Source organism: Hydra vulgaris, chromosome 01 (genome assembly GCF_038396675.1).
Source record: "Hydra vulgaris chromosome 01, alternate assembly HydraT2T_AEP".
Taxonomy (NCBI): domain Eukaryota; kingdom Metazoa; phylum Cnidaria; class Hydrozoa; order Anthoathecata; family Hydridae; genus Hydra; species Hydra vulgaris.
In genome coordinates, this window is record NC_088920.1 from 58,685,998 (window position 1) to 58,709,227 (window position 23,230).

Consider the following 23,230-nt stretch of genomic DNA (forward strand, 5'->3'; position numbering starts at 1 on the left):
GCCGAAGAGATCTTTAAGGGGAGGAGGTGACATATGTATTCATGCTGACTAACGGCTTAAAAAATAAGGTCCTCGTTTACTGACATTTGCCAACTGCCGCCTAAAGGTTCAAACTTTCTGACTCCAAGTTTGCCGTTTATAAGTCCCTGCTTGGGTGAATAACCCCCCGCCCCTCGTAGGGACGGCCCTGATTAGGCTTAAAAACTGTTTTAATTTTATTTAATCAATATTAAGTTTAATCTATCTTAAAAGATTTTTAATTAACTTTAATTATTTAAAATTGGTTTATTGATGTAAAAAGCCTCCCCGGCGGGGAATCGAACCCCGGTCTCCCGCGTGACAGGCGGGGATACTTACCACTATACTACCGAGGATGTTGATAACAGATGATTTTATTATATATATATTTTTCAAAAGAATAAATATATGTGACAGTTTTTAACATTTACATTTAGTGAATAATAAAAAATTCATAAACTACAATTAAAAAAATAAATTAATCAACATATAAAAGAAATGCAAGCCGATGTTTTAACAATATTAAAAAAATCATTTCAGGTTTGGAACTTAAAAAGAGCAATGAGCAGAGTTTTTAAAACTTTGAATCAAAGACTTTGATTGAAAATTTTAAAAACTGCTCTTTGCTCTTTCATGTTTTTTTTTATAAGCATAACGCTTACAAGTATATGGAGGCTCAGATTTAGAAAAAAAATAAGCATATGCATGGGCGCCTGAAAGATTTTTTACAAGGTGGGGGGGGGGGGGGCGCAAAATAAAATTCAAAAGTGATATTTCAAAAACTACATAAATGCATCGATTAATCAAGTCATTTAATTAGATCAGTGACAACAGAAAATTAAAAAAAATGTAAAAATAAAAAGACAAGAATTAAATCCTTGTTATTCAGTAAATAGAAATTGTAGTCGTCTGCGTTCACTGCCAAACTTATTTACAATTTGTTCCATAAATTCAGATTTTCTGGAGCGTATTTTTTCACGATGCACGCTCAGCATGCAAAGCCCTGACAAAACCTCATTGAACATGGTTGATCGTAGCCAAGTCTTCACGCGCCACAATGCACTAAATGATCTTTCTACAGTACATGTTATTGTTGGCAGTGTTGTTAAAATGAGCAATGCTTCACGAACTGCAGGGTAGAACACAGTCCTTGGTAGTAAATCTGTGAATTCGTTTATTGTATTTTGAAAAGATTGAATGGCCCAAAAATCAAACCAAATTGCACTATCGAGTTTAAAGATATCAATTTTGTATACTTCATTGACAGTTGACATTTTCTCAATGAGTTTTTCTCGAGTTAAAGTTCTCATCTTTGCAGGATGAAGAAAACAAAGGTTAAATTGAGCAATGTTATCTTTTGAGAACCGAGTTTGAAGCAAATCGATTAATGAATCGAGATAAGGGATATACATAGCCTGGCGAAAGTATTCCTCGACATTTGTACCCGTTGTTCCACAATTGTTTCGGTATAACTGCCTTGAACATTCCAATGGTGGTGTTAGTTGAATGTTCAACTTTCCAGACAACTGGATCACTCTCTTGTGGATATCTGCACTGAAATGCATATCTGCCTTGTTACGGTGAAGATTTATAATCAAGAGCAATTCGTGAATATGCCTCTGTACTTGTAGAAGGTCTAGTTGAATGGCTTGAAATGCTTGAGTGCAGGGTTCCAGGAGAGCTGAGTAAAATGAAATGATAATTAGTCCAAAAGAAAAAGTTGTTGAGCTGGATGCTAACAACAATTGATGTGCCAATTGACGTGTGTTTCCGTTTGCTTCGTTAGATAACACATCCAACTGAGTAAATATTATGGTCAAAATTATCTCAAAACATTCGTATGCTCTTATACTTTGCAGTCCATCGAGTCTCGTAGAGAAGTCATTGACCTTATCTTAGGACTTTCACGGAAAAACATAATAATTGATTTGATAGTACCAATTATATTGCGAATTTGCCGAAGTGCTCTCAGATCATTTACAGCCATGTTCAGTCTGTGTGATGACCAATGAACAAAAGCCGCCTTTGGATATTTTATTCTGATTCTTGATAGGACGCCGTTATCCTTTCCTGCCATGGTTGAGCAACCATCGTATGCCTGAACTAACAAACGACCTAAATTGAGACTTAATGATAAACATTTGCTTAATATGGCGTCAGAAATTGAAGCTGCAGACATGTCGTTCAGTGGAACAAATCCAAGGAATTCTTCCCGAATCATTTGCTCTTTTGTTGGGTCGACAAAGCGTATTCCAATGGATAATTGTTCTGTCCCTGAAATATTGGCTGTTTCATCAGCTAATACTGAGAATCCAATGGAGTTATTTGCAGCTGACACAATATTATTTACCAGAATCTGTTCATATATTTTGATTAATTCTTTTTCGGTTTGATGTGATGTATATTTTGCATTCATTGCAGCAGTATCAAGGTGATTTTTTATAATCTTATCACCAGCCTCAATTCGAAAGTTCAATAGCTGATGCATATTTCCTTTACTTCTTTCCCTCCTTCACAGAGCCAAATCATTTGTTCCACACAACAAAATCATTGAAAGGATAGAAAAGAGCTTCTGTCTGTTTGCTTCAACAATGGGTTTTATTGAATCATCAAGCTGACATAAAATTTCCTTGTCTGGATTTCTTCTCACTGCCATGAAGTTTTCAGCACCTTGTTGAGAACACATATGCCATGACAATGACATGTGATTTCGAGCACATTCGTTAAAATTCTTATATTTTCTAAAGACTGTAGTAACTAATGCACCTTGAAAACCTCGATGTACTTTTTGTGGGAAAAGAATGCAATATATACAAACAGCATCTTTTAGTTTTGAAGAGTACGCCAGCCAAGGAGCATATTGAACCAACCATGTAAGTCTAAACCGTCGCTTTCCAGCTTCGTGTTCTGGCACATCTTTTTTGAAATCATAAGTTTCATGGGGTTTGAATGGTTCGGTTAGTATATGATACTTGAGATCATCATTTATTCTAGCTGTGGCCTGAATATAAAGTCCAACATCGAAAACTGAGTTATCGTTATCATTTTTACATTCTGATGGCTTATCTGCAATCATAATTTCTGACGTTTTCTACATGTTTCCGTTGCATGCATCAACATTTTGTGCTGTCTTGCATCACAATGGCTTTCACTTGGTGCCACTACCGGTTGAGGAAGAGTAATGTGTTCCTGTGATTCTTCGAAATCATCTGTAGTTGCAACACGTTTAAAATTGAAGTAATCCAAAGTATTACTTCTTTGTCGTTTTTTAGACATTTCTTTCAGTATTCTGAAAAAAAAAATTTGTAAAAACCTAAATTTAGAACAGCCCACAAAATTAAATAAATTGAAGAAATTTTTTTTCAAAAACTTTTTTATTATATCAATCATATATATTTCTGAATAAAGATTTTACATTCATGGTTGTTCACTATTGGTTAAAAAACTAGTGTGAAGTAAACACCTAATAATGCTAAATTATATAATAATATAATGATTAGTTAAAAAACATTAAATGATTTATTAAATACAAATTAGACATATTCCAAATAACAAAATAAAAATTAAAACAGAGCAGGTTAATGCAAGTTAATCAAATTAAATATATATAACTATAATAATCAACATTTAGCAAGCAAAAAACACAAGGTAATAATATTATTAAAATGAATCTAACACAATAAATTGGAAAAAAATAAATAGATATACAATACAAACCGGAAACATTTTGCCAACAAAAAAAAAACAACAGCATAAAAAAGTAAATGAAACTGACACATTAAAAAATAATTTAAAAAATTTGATCACTGTATCCAATTCTTTTTTCGTTAGTTCGAAGTTTATTTGTTTGCGTAAGAAATTTGTTATTGTAATTCGATTTCTTTTTTATTATTATTTCCTTTATTTCCTTTTTTTTTCTTCCTCTCTTCGTTTTGGTTTCTATACTTCTCCTTTATCTATTGTTTTTTTCAATTTACTCCTTTTTTATTTTTCTATGATCTATTTCTATCATTTTTTTTTTTTTTAACTTTCATTCAAACAACTTTTTTTAAAATATAAAATGTGCCTTTATAAAAAAGCTTCCGCCATCAAGAAGCTCCCCCCCCCTCATCCGCCTTGCCCTTGCCTGCCGGCGCCCATGAGCATATAAATAATTTTTAATTATACGTTAATCTTTGTTAAACTGAATAAACTTGTCCAAGTTTCTACATAAAAATTTCAAATTTAAAAAAATAAAAAAATTTATTCCATAAGTCCATTAATTACATCAACAATTTTTTGGCAATTTTTCCCTCCCCTCCCCCTTGTCAACAACTTGTCAAACTTTCAGAGATCCCCCCCTATAAAATTACGTCAACAATTAATTTACCCCTATATATATATATATATATATATATATATATATATATATATATATATATATATATATATATATATATATATATATATATATATATATATATATATATATATTGTTTTTGCGTGGATAACGTTAGCATTTAGGTAATTTGGGATAACGGTAGTAACCAAACTGCCCGTCAACAGACCTACTCCTAGATAATGTTAAATATTTATCATAATATTTTTATATTAATTTATGTTCAGTGCAGAGTCACAAAACGTGAATGTGTCGATCCTCCTTACTTTAACTTTAGACCTAATCCATTTCCACATTAAATGCAAACTAATTCTAATAGAGTCTAGCATAACAAAATAATGCATTTGATAATTTGTATAAACAAGTGGTTAGCAATCTTTTAAGACGGAAGACCGAAAGTTTATAATTTATACAAATTTTTCAGTTTTTAAAGAGCTACTAACATCTTGTTTTCAATATTATAATAGTATTTGTGCATGGAGCTGGAGAGTCACATTTTAACATTGAAATTTTAGTATCAAATGCTTATACCAGGGTCGGCAACCGGCTTGCGAGCAGCAGCTTGCCGATTCTGGTATAAACATTTAAATAATATAATGTAGATTATTTACTTACATAAATCTTTATTTGTTTTTACATCAGGCCAACAAACACAAACTTTGAAAAAATAATAGAGTTACGAGTAAACATCTTGCGTGTGAGCACACGCGAGGTGTTTACTCGTAAGCCGCTCATTTAGTTTTGTATGTGTCAGGTATTTTTAAAGTGCAACACGGTTTTAAAAAAGTAGAATATAGAAAATGTCATTAATTCTAGGTATGTTTACTCGTAACTCATTTAGTTCTGTATGTGTCAGGTATTTTTAAAGTGCAAACTGGTTTAAAAAAAGTAGAATATAGAAAGTGTCATTAAAATACTAAAGGTTGGGTGAGTATGTAACACAAGACTACAAACGCTGCCTAATTTTCTTTTTTTTAAGTTTAGTTTAGTTTATTTTAGCGGTCAATAATTTAAATTATTTACAACAACCCGTAATAAATTTATAGACTTTTGAAAAATCATAAATGTTCGCTATGTTTAAATTACCAACAAAGATGTGCTGCATCAGACACCTCTATACTAACAGTCTTAAGATACTCGTGCACATTTGCGACACAAGTACCATACTTTAAGAACATAATAGAATACTGGAAACATATTTAGCTTATTTCCAGTTGTCTTTAAAATTTCTTTTTTAACTAATTTAAATGTTCATCTAGTCAACTTTTGAAAATGTTGACGGAAGTTGCATCAACTGCTATCTGCGGCAGGGTATTCCACTGCAACACAACACAGTTCGTGAAGAATTTCTTTCTCTGCATGAAATTGAGTACTCTTTGCTGTGCAAGTCTTTGATTATGAACAAGCATAATATACTTTGACGAGGAAGGACGATTGAATAATGGGTGAAATTTTATTTCATCAAATCTACGCCTGAACTTGAACATCAGAATTAAATCACCTCTTCTTCTTTCTTTAAGTGTTGTAAGACCTAACATGACTCTTCGATGCTCGGCGCTGCAATGCTTAATCTCAGAAATGGTTTTTGTAGGACGGTTTTGAACTTTTTCTCGCGCTTCTATGTCTGCCCGTTGGTAAGGTGGCTACGCTTGGATAGCGTACTTTCGGTGAGGACGAACATACGTGGTGTGCACTTTTTCCACAGTGAAAAACTACAGTTGCGAATAGTTTTTTTCAGCCTCTCTAAGGAGCAGTTAGCATTCACCGCAGCTGCTAAAACTTGAGCATTACGTTTAAGATCATTTGAGATAAGAACTCCAAGATCTCTCTCTAACTGAGCAACTTCGATTGAAAGTGGCAGGCTGTCTGATCCTGGCATGTAATAGTCTCGTTTTGATACCTTTTTTCTCGGCCAGTATGCATGACTTGTAACTAAGTAAGTATGCATGACTAGTAACGAAGTAACTAAATTTATTTAAAAAAGTAACGTTGTTGACGTCAACTTTTCTTGACCCCCCCCCCCCCCCCCCCTTCCCTTGTCAAAAATTGTCACAAATTTCCAGATTTAACTCTGCAATGCAAGTAATAGTTTTATTAAATTAGTATGCCACGAAGTACATTAGTATATAATTCGTATATGGTTTTATATTAAGATTTATATGGAGTTTATAGAAGATTAACTTTGAGTATAAAAAATATACATCTACATATATGTATGATATATTTATGTATAATAATTATGTATAGTACACAAACATATATGTTTGTGTACTATATGCTTAAAGACTTGATATTAGTATTGAGATGTGCTTTTGGATGTACAGATAAATCTGCTGAAGGGATCAGAAGATGTTTTCATAGGTGTATATATATATATATATATATATATATATATATATATATATATATATATATATATATATATATATATATATATATATATATATATATATATATATATATATATATATATATGTAAATTATGTTAGTGTATTTTACAAATAGAGTGCTCAATGTTCTTAAAGAACAGAGCAATAATAAATTAGTAAAAAACACTTATCTAACTTTTATCTTCTACTTGAAGTTTCACCATTGCTGGATCATCAGGAAGAACTCTTCCTTCAAGTAGAAAATAAAAGTTAGAAGTGTTTTTTACTAATTTATATATATATATATATATATATATATATATATATATATATATATATATATATATATATATATATATATATATATATATATATATATATATATATATATATATATATATATGTATATATATGAGTGCTCAATGTTCTTAAAGAACAGAGCAAGTAGAGTGCTCAATGTTCTTAAAGAACAGAGCAACAATAAACTAGTAAAAACACTTATCTAATTTTTACTTGTCTTCAACAACAAGCTAGAATTGAATCAGTCATACCAGCGCAAGCATTTATCACACTAAAAGATCATAAACCAAGTTTTCAAAACAAACTTCCATGTAGGCTACTAGTACCTTCAAAAAGTGAACAAGGGCACGTTAGTAAAATTAAATTAGACGAAATAAATAATATTATTCGAAATAAATTAAATTTGCAACAGTGGAAAAATACCACTGATGTTATAAATTGGTTCTCCATAATCGAAAATAAAAATGAATGCGCATTTATACAATTTTATATTAATGACTTTTACCCCTTAATTACAGCCGAAATTTTAGATAAAACAATAGAATTTGGAAAAATTTACACTAAAATTACAGACGACACTATTCGTCTAATTAAACATTACAGAAAAACTTTGCTCTATTTTAATAACGAAACGTGGAAGAAAAAACCACGCACGTATGCTTTGGTGTAACAATGTTACGACGGAACAGAAATTTGCGAATTTGTAGGCTTATATATTTTAAATTCCCTAGCTAAAACAGTTCATTTTAATCAATTAGGTTTGTATCGAGATGATGGTTTAATAATAATGCAAAAAAAAATCAGGGCCCCTACTTCACAAAATCAGAAAAAATATTATAAAAATTTTCAAAAACAATGGCTTCCAAATTGAAATAAACATTAATTTAAAAATTGTAAATTTTCTTGATGTCACATTTAACCTCTCGGATAATTCTTACAGGCCTTATAAAAAATCTAATGATGAATTATTGTATATTAATATAAACTCGAATCATCCCCCTCAAATCTTAAAACAAATTTCTATTTCAATTAACAATAGGCTAAATCAAAACTCTTCTAATGAAAATATTTTAAACTCATCCAAACGCGTGTACGCGTTTTTTTAAACTCATCCAAACGCGTGTAAGATCCTCTTAAAAAAAGCGGATTTAAAAATTTTGAGCTAAAATTTGAAACAAAAATTGCAAAAAAGGGAAATAGAAATATAATTTGGTTCAACCCTCCGTACAGCAAAAATGTTTTAACAAATATTGGAAATGCCTTTTTAAAATTACTTGACAAACATTTCCCTCCTTCTAATAAATTGTAAAAAATCTATAACAGAAACACTATTAAGGTAAGCTATATCTGTACAAAAAGTATTGAAAGAATTATAAAAGGCATAATTTTGCATTGATTGATAAAAATGAATTTCTCAAAGAAAAAAATACTGAAAATTGTAACTACAAGCAAATAATTGACTGCCCTATAAATGGCAAATGCTTATCAAAAAATATTATTTACAAATGCATTGTTTCCTCGCAAAACAACCCTGATAAACAATATATTCACTTAAGCGAGAAAATGGAAAAAACGTTATACCAACCACAAACAACCTTTTAATCATAATAAGTACTCAAAAGAGACTATGCTATCAAAATATATTTGGCTACTGAAAGAAAAAAATATTAATTTTAAATTAAACTCTTCTATTCTAAAAACTGCGCCTGCCTATAACAACATTTCCAAAAAATGTATACTATGTTTACAAGAAAAGTTTGAAATTATTTACTCATTTCAAAGATCAAGAAAATTTACTGAATAAAAAATCTGAATTAATTTCTAAATGCAATTTTTTTTTTTTTTCAAATGACCGGTCTAAATTATCCTAATCTAAAGATTTCTTTTTATGATTTTTTAATTATCTAATGTAGTTGATGCAACCTCCTGTTTCCAAAATACTACAGTTATTACATAATTAATTTTATCAATTCCCAACTTTTTGTGAATTAATTTTTCTATAATTTGAACTTTTTGATGTTTAGACATTCTTATAATATTAATATAATCTGTGTAGATTTAGAAGATAAGCACAGTATGTATTTTTAGAAGATAAGCACAGTTTGTAACAAATCTTAGCTACTCACTTTTAGATAGATATCCTTTGAAGTCATATAAATGACCGACAAAGCAAAATAGTTTTATCGCCTCTTCAGCAAGTTATATTTGTTTTTTAAATAGCAAAATCTCTGGTTACTGTTTACAAAAATATTTAAGACATGTTATAACAAAAATTTGCTAAAAATATGGTATAACAATGTTTTGTATTTAAAACCAGCTATAAGTAAAAATATTCAGAAGTATAAAATTGATTGCATTAAAAGAATCCTAAAAAAATGTGAATAAGAAAAAGTATAGATGCAATTTTAAAAAAAAGATAATACTGAAAAAAGATTTATCCAAGAGATTGCATAGGTTTAAACAAACTGCTAACTGTCATCAAAAAGTTTTTTTTTGTATTGAATTCCTCAAAAAATTACAAAGAAAACTTTTCAGATGGTAATCTTAATTCTGATATTAAAGATTTAATTGATGTGATCGAAACAAAGAAACAAATGGACACATAAGAAAGAAATGGAACCATTGTTACAGAAATGGCATGTGACATACAGAGAAAAGTGTGTCAGAACAGGTTCTAAAGTTCCAAACTACGACAAAAAATGGGGACGGTATTAATCTGGACAACGGCTCAATTTTGATCAGAGCCCACTTCCCTTTGTTGTTCATGGTAAGAAAACTTACGAGTATGTATACAAGGGTCAAGGTGCAACACATAAGACATGGATCTCACGACCGGGCTCAGGTTTGTAAAAAAGGAAATGTTCCCTTCAAGTTATGTTTCGACCAGAAGGAGAGCAACCAAAGCTAGCCATCATTTTTAGAGGTCAAGGAAAACGCAGGATATGCTGCCACTCTAAAAATACTTATTGCAATTTAACATCAAAAATTGTTTAATAAAGATAACCATTCTGATAGATAGTTCAGTAATGAAATGCCCTAGACTGCAAAAGAAAGACGAATTTTGATTACACATTGGAAAACTTTAAACACTTCGTATGAAAAGCAAAGGAAGAAATATTGGACTATGACTGGGTGTTTAATGACTTCTGATGGCTTCAATGATTCGCTTGTTAAACCAGATGGCCTTCATAGTTACAAAGTTCCCCCACCATCCATCATTGATCCTGGCAGTGATCAACCCATAGGAAATCAGAGTGATATTCACTCGATATCCTATGGGTTATCGAGTGAATATCATCTACCTCCACCGATATCCTATGGATATCGGTGGAGGTAGATGATGCTATAAATAAAGATGCCAACAAAATTCTTCCAGACAACACCTTTATTGGTCCGGAAGAGAAGGAATGCGAAGTTTAAATCTTTGATTTCATTGATAACATTTGTATTAGTATATATGTTTTATTTTTTATTATTATACTACAACATTTGTTCCGCTACATTAAAACAAAAGCAAATAAGAGCAAAGTCATCTTTTTATTTTTCTTATACCCATTAACCTTTATTAACACGCACACTTTTAGAAAGTATCAAAATAAGCATATTTTATTAGAAATATGCTTAAGCTTAAGCATATTTTTAAGCCCCTTTTAACTTTTTGCTTAAGCATACCCGAGCCTGTTTCAAAAATTTCATATGCTTATTAATAAAACACATGTATTTCATTCATTTATTTATTTATCTAACCAAATTTAAAAAACAAAAAATTAATTATAATTTTACAAATCAGGTTAGGTTGTTATATACTCATATATACTCAGGTTAGATACTCATATAGTTAAAAAGTAGTCAAAGGAGTGACGCTTAAATAAAATAAACAAAAAATAAACTCATCAACAACAATATTATTAAATAATATAAAACATAAATTAACATAATAAAAAAAAAAAAAGATAAAATAAAAAATACACCTAATAATCTTAACAATTCAGTTAAAATAATATGTGATAATAATATGTAATAACACCAGGACTGGTGCAAGGGCCATGCGAATTATGCCGCCGCATAGGGCGTCAAGGTGACTAGCCGATGTTTATTTTTTTTGTTTTTTTTTAATCATAATTTTGATTTAAAAAAAAATAAACTTAAAAATAATTTTTGGCATCCATGTGTAAAAGTATTAAGTAGTTATATATGGCGCCAATTTTTATATGCTAGACTATTGATTTTGTACATTTTTACTCAGCACTTTAATGGAAAAAATGGTTTCTTTTATAGAAAACGCAAACATGGTATGGAGAAAAAAATATGGTGAGAAAAATAGACGAAAAACAAGCAAAAACATCGATTATATCGATACAAAGATAATCAGCAAAAACTGCAGATAAAATTTGATATAAGAGTGCATTTATTACTATCAAGTAAGTTATTAAATATAAAATAATAATAATTTAGAGAGATAATTGATTGCTGTTATTTAAGCCTTAATAGCTATTGTGTTTTATTTTATAATATTTTTTTCTTGATGTTGGGTGTTAGGTGTACTTTTAACCATTTTTATAAATCATAACAAACAAAAAATGAAAAAACTTGTACTCTAGGCGCAGAAGACGTCAGGAGAAAATTCAGTCTCAAGGTTTAAAAGGAATTCCTGATAAAGCAGTTGAATCATTTTTCTTTAAATGAGTACTTTAAATTATAACTAAGTATCAATAGAGTACGCCAAGTTTACCATTTTTATTTAAGGTTTAGCCTTTTTTTGAAAAAATAAATTAAACACAAATACAGTTCAAAGTCTGGTTTTAAAACAAAAACTTTAGTTTAGTTAACAGCTTGCTTGTTAGACGAGCTTTCAAAAAAAAGGAATGTTTTTTACAAAAATGCGAGGTCAAGGTTATGATAATGGATCAAATATGAATGGAAAGAATGTAGGCGTAAAAAAAAAGTAATTTTAACCTACAAGATTATGTAACCCACAAGGTAAAGGTAAAAGAGGTAAACCTTAATCCACAAGCATTTTTTGTTTTATGTGGAAGCCATTCATTAAACTTTTTTATCAATAATGCAGCACTTTCCTGCACTGTAGTTGTTAACTTTTTCAGTAGTATTTAGGAGATTTTTAATTTTATTTCTGGATCAATCAATAGATGTACTATATTACCAAATCATGTAAACAATTTGACTGTAAAACCATTAAGTGTAACCCATTGGAAGAGCAGGATAGACGCCCTAGAACATTTGCGGTACCACATTGATGAGGTTTATGACGCTGTCTATGAATCCTCGTTAGATTCCAAGATTGATGCTTTTAGAAAATGTAGCGCTATGAGAATGGCCAGGAAGACTGCAGATTTCAAATTTCTCTTCTGTTTGGTCACTTGGTACGATGCCTTGTTCAAATTTAATTAAGTTTGCAAAACAATTCAGACAAAAACTATTAATCTACTGAGCGCTTTGAAGCAAATCGAAAGTGTCGATACTTTTTTGGAGAACATAAAAAATAATTGGCTGCATAGTGTCATTACAGATGCAATGGAACTAGTCAAAATACTGGTCATCGATCCAAAGTTCTTTGATGAAGTTGTGGTCAGGCCAAATAAGATTTTCCTATGAAGGTGACTGATGAACTTGTGAAGATTGACATCAGTTTGATTGATGAAGATTGAACCGTTTGATTGACATCAGTCCTCATGTGTATGTAGCATTGAGAATTTTGCCTAAGAAAAACTTGATGTTAAAAACTAATCCTAAAGTAGCTTTGTTACTTGATGATGACGTTTTATTTTTTGTAAATATAAACTGCAGGATAGGTATTTGTTAATTTTCATCGATCAAAAATGTATTTCATGGCGCTTACAGCTCTGTAGTCATTTTTATGAAAAGTACGATAAATATTTAATAGGATATTATGTTTTTATTGTATTTTAAGGGTTTTAATAAATATTTACCAAAACACATTATACGATAAGTTTATAATAAACACACATATTTTTTTTAAGATAGGGGGCGCTAAACCTTGATCTCGCATATACCAAAAAAAATCCTTGAACCGGCCCTTGAATAACACAATATATAGTAACAATGATAGAGTGTACATAACAATAACAGTAATATAGTAGAAAATAATATTAATAATAATAACAATAATAACAATAATAATAATAATAACAAAACAATTATAATAATAAACGATTAAAATCAAGCGATAATATTATGACCGTTATAAAACCTCATCATAAGATAGAAAAAAACAAGTTACAAACGAAAATACAACACAAAAAAAGCAACAAAAAGTATAAAGTGTTTATAATGAATGAATGAACAATATTGAAAAGAAAGAGAGTGTTAGAAAGAGAGAAGAAAAGAAAATTAAAAACATATCACATGATAAATAATAATGATAAATAAAATAATGATAAGTATTAAAATTAGTATCATTTCATATAATATATATGAAATGATACTAATTGAATATAGACAAACAAAAAGAAAACAAAAATTACAACATTACTATATAGAAAACCGTAATTAAAAAATATTTATGGCTTGTATCTTTGTATCCAGGATACAAGCTATATTTTTGCTTATATATTTTTGTTATAAGAGAGAATTGAGAGAATAAGAACTTGCTTAAGAGAATTATAGTAGATGTATTAAAAAATCTTTAAATATATTAATAATGCCTGACACCCCTGGTACTATCTGATTTTATAACTGATTTTATATACTGATTTTATAAGCAGCTTATCGAATAGTATTATTCGGATATTCGTTTAACGATTAGTAAGTGAATAGTACTATTCGTTTAACGAATGGTACTATTCGATAATCGTACTATTGAAACAGCTATTCGTTAAACTTCGGTACCGAAGTTTAACAATAACTATTTGCCAGTACTCAGCATCAAAATTTTTATAAGTTAAAAATGATATTTATATATTTTAAAATTTTCATTAGAGGCATGCTTCCGTGGCGCAATTGGTTAGCGCGTTCGGCTGTTAACCGAAAGGTTGGTGGTTCAAGCCCACCCGGGAGCGCACGCAACTGATTTTGTTAAAAACAGGAATATTCTGGCATAAATTATTGTATACGTTAAATCTCTAATATGTCATTATTTTATTCCAACATGTTTAAATTGAGATAAAACTTATATTGTGCCACTTAAATTCAAATAAAGTAAAATGACACTTTATCATACCGAAGCTTTGCGCAAAACCGGACGATCTGTAGCTATTGCACAGTGGGCCAGAATTGTCTAAAAATGGCAAAACTATTTATGCGTTAAATATAGACATATGATACACGTTTATAGAGGGTTTTGGGGCCAAAGATTTCATTTTTGGGCTCCATTTTAATTGTGGTTATTTTAATTGTGACAAGGGTGGTCATGGGGTTTCTCGGTGGTTTTTAAATTAGATGGGACATGTTGTATATTTAAATATAGGTAATTGCTTTCAGAGAACTCAAATCTGGGCATATTCGGTCTTAAGAATTGGTCATGAGCGCTTAAATGGTCATTTTAGTAGTGGTCAAGGGTGATCCTGAGATGTCTCGATGTTTTTCAATAAGATGGGACATGTTGTATGTCTAATTATAGGTAATTGCGATTAGGGAATTGAAAACTGGGCATATTCGTTCTTCAAAAGTGGTCATGATCGCTCAAGTGATTATTTTAGGGGCGGTCAAGGGTGGTCCTAGAATATCTCGATGGTTTTTCAATTAGATGGTACATGTTCTATGTCTAAATATAGGTAAATGATATCAGGAAAATTAAATCTGGCAATATTTGGTCTCATGAGTAGTTATAATCGCACAGGTAAGTGTGGTTATAGGTTTTCAAGATATTTTCGTGATTTTTAATTATTTTATGTACTCAATTTCTTTGATATTGTGAATATAAACAAGTAACGTTCAATAAAGTTGAACTTTATCAACATATTTATATATATATATATATATATATATATATATATATATATATATATATATATATATATATATAAGAATCTTGGTGATGACATACATCATACATTAGTACATCAAGAGCCCAAGAGCCCCCTCATGTTAATTGAAGTCTATGACTTTTCCCTAACTCCTTTTTATTCTGGACACCTTAATAACATAGCTGCAAAGCATTTTTATTATAAGATTATAATTTGTTTGAAGCCTAGAGAACTTCATTGTGTAGTTCTCTCTGTTGTTTCAATCTAAAACATTAATATTAAGATGTATGAAATGACTATTTTTCACAACTAAATTTACTGCTTTTCCATTTTATGGGCGTTATTTAAATGAGCAAAACACATTTGACATATTTAAAGTACAATTTTCTTGACGAAAACCGCATTTTAGAAAAGTTATTTAGACGACATTAAAACTGAAAGTAATAGGTGATGTAGTTTTCTCGCCTTCAACACAACGAGAAATTAAAAAACTTTTTTTTTCGTAAACAAGCTAATTTTAACTCTTTACTAAACCAAATTCTTCTTTTTACACATACATAAAAACTTTTTGCATACGTAAATACAAATAATAAATCAGTGATACAAATTTTTTTTTTTTTTTCTCTGTTTTAATATAGTATAAAATTTTACAACTTCGTAATATAAAATTTCAATAAATAAAATAAGTAAAACAGATAGGGGCTCAAATAAGATGAGGATGACAGTACGTTATCGCAATCTTTTCATAGAGCCCCTATAACAAGATTTCAAAAAAATATCGTAATATGTTACAATATGCGTAATAAAATTTCAATAAAATATCGTAATAAAACGCGTAATTCCCTAATAAAATTGATAAGCAACCAACAAAAGTAGAAATAAAACAAAAACAAAATAAAACAAATACAAATAATAAATTCAGTGACGAATCCAGCATTTTTTGATATTTAAGATAGCTAACTTCCAGATATGGAGCAAACTCCAAACATTTGTATATTTTTACTTATGTTAAATAATGATGTTTGGCAAAAATTGCAAAAATTGAAGGCTGGGAACAAATAAGCCCCAAAATTTTGTCGTTCCTTCACCCTCCCCTTCCCCCAAGCTTGTTATCGTGCAAATATAAAACGCAAACTTAAAAAATGAAATTGGCGAACTACAGAAATCTAAATAAAAACTACAGAGTTCATAAATAAAAAATACGAAAACATATTATCAGAACTGATTGAATCTAAAAAGAAAATAGCAACATCATCTTTAAATAATTCTAGCATTGATCTTGAGCAGAGCAATAATACGATTAGAGACAAACTAGCGAACCTAGAGGATCGCAGTCGGCGAAATAATTTAAGGTTTAGTGGTACCAAAGAAAGTGATAATGAAACTTGGCAAGAGAGTGAGATAAAAATACACGAGTTGTTAAATTCAAAACTTGTTATTAAAAAGAATATTGTAATCAAAAGAGCACATCGAATTGGAAAAAAAGAACACGGTGAAAAAAAGAACACGGTGAAAAAAAGAACACGGTGAAAAAAAAAACTTGGTGAAAAATTAAAAAGAACACGGTGAAAAAAAGAACACGGTGAAAAAAAGAACACGGTGAAAAAAAGAACACGGTGAAAAAAAGAACACGGTGAAAAAAAAAACTTGGTGAAAAATTAAAAAGAACACGGTGAAAAAAAGAACACGGTGAAAAATTAAAAAGTAGAATTAAAGTTGTAAAATTCTTAAATTATAAAGATAAACGTTTAATAATGGAAAATTACCCGAAGTTAAGCTCTGGACAGATCGAAGTTAAAACAATCTGGACAGATACATAAACGAAGATTATAGCGAGAGAACAATGGAAATAAGAAAGAAATTGTTTAGAGAAACTAAAGAACTACGAACAAAAGGTAAATATGCAAAAGTTGTTTACAATAAATTGATAACGCGTGATTTATTAGATTTATTAGAATTCTTTTATTTCTAACATTTTTAGAATTTTAGAGTTCTTTTATTACTAAAATGGATTCCGTTCTAGTTAATAATTTTGAATTAACGTCATTGAATTTTTTTCAAATAAATCACTATGTCATTTATGAAAGATCTGACTCAGATCTAAATAATTTTAGCGAAGCACGTGCATTACAAAGTAATTCACCTTTTCACAGTTCCGACATAAAATTTACGCGCGCGCAGAAATGGAAGTAAAAACGTAAACAAACGATATTTTAACAGTAATTTGTTTGAGATTTACAAAACAAAACTAAGATTTATGAAACAATATTATTAAACCAGTGCCATTAGGCTTATATAAGTATTAAAATAAAGAGCCTGTATTTGTAAGAGCCTGTATCCCGTTAAAATAACATATTAAGAAACAAAAAGAAGTACCTCAAAACATTAACTTTTTGATTTGTAAAAAATAATTACTTAATATATAATAAAAACTATATTTTTTGTACTCTATATGTGCTTAATGTAGAGTTTAAAGCTAAATTTATATATATATATATATATATATATATATATATATATATATATACACATATATATATATATATATATATATATATATATATATATATATATATATATATATATATATATATATATATATAAATTTAGCTTTAAACTCTACATTAAGCACACATAGATATATAAGCACACACACACACACACACACACACACACACACACACACACACACACACACACACACACACACACACACACACACACACACACACACACACACACACACACACACACACAAAAACATATATATATATATATATATATATATATATATATATATATATATATATATATATAAATCTGTTTTTCATTAATAGGTTCGTGATAAGATCATTATGATCTTCTTGAAGTCCTACCACTACTATTTAATTTTATATATTTTGACTCACGAAACTTGTATATATTACACCTTTAATTTACGAAATTTGTAAATGTTATATGTACGGTGTAGTATGATGAAAAAAACGTATAAACTTGAAACCACCAAGCTCTCACGTTTAAACGCGAGCCTCTGTCTAAAACGTTGACATAGGGGCAAGCGAGAACCTTTGTCTCAAACGAGACAGAGAGGGCAAATATTTGGGGACTTGTTTGTTCTCGGCTCATATCATATCAATTTTCTGCAAAGCTTCCTTTTTTGACATAAGTATAAACATATAAATGTTTGGCATTCACTCCATATCTTATTAGGATTCTTAAAGACTTAAAAATGCTGCATTAGTTTACAATAGCAATGGCTTAAGAAAGTTGATGAATAAAAAATGAAAAAAGCTATAAAAAAGTTCATGTGGCTTTTTGCACTCTGCCTACTGTGCGATGCCGATGTTTGCCTAACTTTTAAATGACTAATTTAATTTATTAAATTTTGTTTAATTTTATGCATTCATAAGCTTCCGTGGCGCAATTGGTTAGCGCGTTCGGCTGTTAACCGAAAGGTTGGTGGTTCAAGCCCACCCGGGAGCGCGCTTATTCATTTTATATTCATTTTATATATAACATTTTAACAAAATCTTATTATTTTATTAAAATGTTATTATTTTAACAAAAACAATGTTACATATAATTAATTATATATATTCATTTTATTAATATACCTTACCGTTTAAAAACAGTTATAAAAATTGTAGATTGTATACAATCCATTATTTGAGTTTTAAATCGATTTGGGCAGGATTGAAAAACCTTGTTTTTCAAAAGGAATGACTTTTGTTTCTTTCCTTCAATGTCTTCCACGATTTATAACTTAAATTAAAAAATCTCATTTATTTGATAATTAAATTTTGTAAATATGCCCTAAAAAAAGATATTTTACGCAATATAAAATTATTAAAAATTTAAAAGTGGCACCTCCAAAAAAATCATCAGGGGCATACAAAAAACAAAAAAGACAAAGAGAAGAAAGTGAAAAGAAGCTAGAAAAAATTTTAAAAAAATGGTTTGTGAAAGACGCTGATAGTTTTGTTAGTGCATCCCAAAATAAAAATTTAACTGAAAAAGAAAAATCAACTAAAATAAATCCATGTCAAATGCAGGCTTTTATGAATTCATCCAATCAAGATATTAACGAAATTCAGTCTTCCTCGCCGTTATCAAATCAAGATCTAAACAAAACTAAGGTTTTCCAAATTCCATCTGATATAGACAAAGCACTTGTTGAGGACTTTTGTGTAAGTGATAAAAAAATAACTTTCAACTATCAAATCCCAAAGAAGAAGGAAAAAAAGATATTGCAAACACAAATTTTGAGCTAAAGGATCCTACCACATGGTCACAAATAACTGATTGAGTGAGGTACTTTTAATTGAAAATGGACCTGAGCAGGAAACCAGAGAAACCTTTCCATCAACATCAACAAAAATAAGACATTTCAGTTCAAAGTGGTACAAAAAGATGCTTGCCAATGGGTAACTGGTGGAAAGGCAATGTTTGCTATATAGCAATTTAAAAGATGGAACATTCTGTTTTTGTTGTGTACTATTTTCCACAACAAAAACTAATAAGTTGTCTGATATTTCTAAAGGATTTAGTGACATGAAAAAACTCAATCCCAAAATTCCTGAACATGAGAGTAGTCCTGAGCAATCCTGGATTAACCTAATCCTGGATTAACTATTAGGCAAACAAGGCATTTGGCTTGGGCACCAAGCGTTTGGGGGCACCACAAGTCCTCAAGAAAAATATTTTTTTTTAACAAATTCAAGTCCAGAAACAACTAAAAATAGAACAAGTGAAAATGAAGAAATGCATTATAATAAAAATTCACATTCAAGTTTGGTAAGATCTTGAATGCTTAAAAATTAAGCTATGAATGAGTCGGTTTTTTCTATTTAGCTTTTTTTTAAACTAATTATTTTTTTCGCGCTGTAATGACATTTTTTTTTGTGCTTTAACGACTTCACTTGAGGATATTTTTTTATTAACAACGTGAAACTATTATTAACCCTTTAACTGTGGCGAAGATTTAAAAGTTACATACTCTATTACAGAAATATATATTTGTTAAGGATCATTTCAAGTTGTTTATTTTTTTTTCGTATAGTGTGCCGTATATTGTAAATGTTTTATTAAAAAAAACGTTTCATTAAATGGAATAGTCAGTCAGCAACACAGAGAGCTATACCTTGCAGTGACGGATATATCCGTCAGACACAGTTAAGGGGTTAAAGCTGTTTTATCATTTGTTTTATCATTTTTATTGATTCTGATTTTAAGGAATTATTTATAGGAGTTTACACCTTAAGTTTATCGTTTTTTAGCCTTATTTTGCATGTTTTTTTAATTTTTATGTAAATTACATTTTCGTTTTATATCATTTAATCATTTTTATTTACATCTTTTCGCATACTTTTTTCAATTTCAGATCCCAAAATGAAACGTGTTCTGTTAAGTGTTCAATAGAATGTATACAAGAAGATCAGTCACAGAAAGTAGACACCAGAAGAGAAGCAGAAAACATTGCAAAGAAGATGTAAGAATTAGAATTTGCTTTCATTCTTGTTTTTTGGAAAGAGATATTACAGCATTTTCACAGGGTTAGTCAGGCTCTCCAAAAAGAGCATGTGAACTTAAAAACGTGTGCTGATTTGTATTCTTCACTAGCAGATCACTTGCATAAATCTAGGAATGAATTTGAAAGATTTGAAGAAGCTGCAAAAATAATGACACCAGGTGTAGATTATAAGTCAACTTTGACCCGTAATCGCAAACGAAAGACAGTGTTCAATGATGGTGATGCCCCTAAAGTATATCTGAATGCCAGAGACAAATTTCTTATATCTGCATTCTACGCCATTGTTGACAAACTTGAGACAGAAATGAGTAGACGAAGACAAGTATATAATGATGTAGTAGTCCGCTTTTCTTGTTTGGTCGATGGATCATTATCACAAATATCTCAGTGTTGTGAAGAACTAATAAATGCTTATCCTAAAGATCTGAACAATAATTGATATACTGAACTACAACAGTTTCATTCATATATTCGACACAAGTTTCCAGCTGCATCAAAATCGGAAAACAACACGTTAAATCATGGAGAATTATACCAAGTAATAGTTAGAGACAATATTAAGTGTGCCTTTCCAAATGTTGAAATCGCCTTTCGCATATTTTTAACATTAATGGTTACTAACTGTTCAACTGAGCGCTCTTTTTCTCAGTTGAAACGTAATAAAAAATCCGAATAGATCAACAATGAAACAAGAAAGGCTCGATTCCTTATCTCTGCTTATGATTGAGGCAGATATGTTGCGCAAAATTAATTTTGACGATATAATCAAAGACTTTGGTAGATGTAAATCTAGAAAAAACAACTTTAAAATGTAAATGACAATATCTTTTTGATTTTTTCATCTAATAAAAAATACAGTTCGCCTTTTATTATTTTAAAATTTATTAACTATTAATTTTAATACAGAAATACTTTATTGTATGTTTTATATGAATAATAGTAGTACGAACTACAAACATATAACTGTTTTCAAACCATCAGGGGCATATTACAAAAAACAAAAAAGAAATATAAAAATATATAGTTAACAACTGTTTTCTTTGCATAATATTGCACATATCAGCGGTCACAGTCAACGAAAAATCAGGGGCCCCGGGCAGAAGGGGGCACCGATGTGGGTTTGTGCCTTGGGCACTAAAAAGGCTTCATCCGGCCCTGGTCCTGAGCATAGAAAATGTTATGCAATTTGGAAGGAAATGGAAAAAAATTTTAAACAAGGCCAAACTTTAGACAATGACCTTCAGAGAACAATAAAACGAGAAGCAAACAAATGGGGAGGGGGGAGGGGAGGGGGGACATTTTAAGAATTATTGTTGATGTCATATTATTCTGTGCAAGAAATAATTTAGCTTTAAGAGGCAGTAATCATGCAATAGAGGAAAAAAAAAGTGGAATCTTTTTAAGTATCCTAGAGTTGATTAGTTATTAAAATCCTCTATTGGCAGACCATATTGCAACAATAAAAGCCAAAAAAGCTGCAGTCTCATGTTTTTCACCACAAGTTCAAAATAAAATAATTACACTTGTGGGAGAAAAAGTTAAAGGAGAAATTCTCTCACGGATTATTATCAATGCAAAATATTATTCCTTGCTTTTCGACTGTACACCTGATGTTTCTCATAAAGAACGGCTGAGTGAAGTGATAAGATATGTTCTTATAAAAAATGGAATGTGCTCAATAGAAGAAAGTTTTGTGGATTTTATAAAGCCATCAAAAGACTGGAAATGGCATTGCAGAAGAAATCCAAGGAAAACTGAAAATTGATGGATTAAATACTGCAGATTGAAGAGGCCTGACAATGGAACAAATATGGCTGGAAAATACAAAGGAGTTCAAGCACAAATCATTAATATCAATGGACTAGCATAATTTGTACCATGTACAGTCCATACTCTTAACTTGGTTGGCGTTCATGCTGCTGAAGTCTCACCTCTTATGGTTACATTCTTTGGATCTATTCAAAAAATATTCACATTTTTCTCCAATTCTACATCAAGATGGGAAAATCTGATAAAAGAACTCCTAATTTTATTAAAGGGTCACTGTGAAACAAGATGGTCATCAAAAAAAGAAGCAGTTGCTTTCCTAAACAATCAACTTGTGAAAGTTTATAGTGTTTTACAAAACATGAGTACAAAACCAACTTTAAACCATGAAACTGTTGTTGGTGAAAAAGAACTACTCAAATTGTTCAATCTTAAATTTCTTTGTTTGTTAAACCTGTGGACTAAAATTCTTACATTAATTGACAGAGAAAATCATGCAATGCAAGCCAAAAAAATTTAAATTGACATTCAATTAAAAAAAAATGAATGGGCTTGACTAGACCATCCAGTATCTCAGAGAAAGAGGAGTGAAAGACATCATAGAATTTGCCAAACAAAAACAAATTGAAATTGACACAGACTTTCCAATTAAACGAAAAAGAAAAGTCAAGCGTATGATGTTTGATGAGGCTGATGATGATGGCATTTTAATCAAACCAGAACAAGACTTTGTTACTCAATGCAACTGTGTGTTTGACAGCATTATCACACAAATGCAATGGCGATTTGAGGCAATGTCCAAAGTATCATCTGACTTTCTATTTCTCACTGGAAAACAAATCTCCATTAACTCTGTTAAAGAACTTAAGCAAAAAGCGTTTAGCCTAGCCCAGAAGTACAAAAATGATTTGGATTCTTTAGACCT

General features: G+C 30.0%; 2 protein-coding genes and 3 non-coding genes across 5 annotated transcripts; 3 read left to right on the forward strand and 2 right to left on the reverse strand.

Annotated features, from left to right (window-relative positions):
* Positions 1 to 302: 302 nt before the first annotated feature.
* trnad-guc (transfer RNA aspartic acid (anticodon GUC)) lies at positions 303 to 374 on the reverse strand. The gene has a single exon. It is a non-coding gene; the product is annotated as a tRNA-Asp (tRNA).
* A 525-nt stretch (positions 375 to 899) lies between these two features.
* On the reverse strand, positions 900 to 2,506 carry LOC136074581 (52 kDa repressor of the inhibitor of the protein kinase-like). Its single transcript, XM_065786916.1, has 2 exons — positions 1,871 to 2,506; positions 900 to 1,817 (listed from the first exon to the last, which is right to left on the reverse strand). The coding sequence occupies exons 1-2, from the start codon at positions 2,504 to 2,506 to the stop codon at positions 900 to 902; spliced, it is 1,554 nt and encodes a 517-aa protein (XP_065642988.1).
* An 11,522-nt stretch (positions 2,507 to 14,028) lies between these two features.
* trnan-guu (transfer RNA asparagine (anticodon GUU)) lies at positions 14,029 to 14,102 on the forward strand. Its single transcript has one exon. It is a non-coding gene; the product is annotated as a tRNA-Asn (tRNA).
* A 4,315-nt stretch (positions 14,103 to 18,417) lies between these two features.
* Positions 18,418 to 18,491, forward strand: trnan-guu (transfer RNA asparagine (anticodon GUU)). Its single transcript has one exon. It is a non-coding gene; the product is annotated as a tRNA-Asn (tRNA).
* A 2,730-nt stretch (positions 18,492 to 21,221) lies between these two features.
* LOC136074582 (uncharacterized) lies at positions 21,222 to 22,825 on the forward strand. The gene is made up of 3 exons (XM_065786917.1): positions 21,222 to 21,321; positions 21,984 to 22,226; positions 22,425 to 22,825. The coding sequence occupies exons 1-3, from the start codon at positions 21,222 to 21,224 to the stop codon at positions 22,823 to 22,825; spliced, it is 744 nt and encodes a 247-aa protein (XP_065642989.1).
* Positions 22,826 to 23,230: the final 405 nt, after the last annotated feature.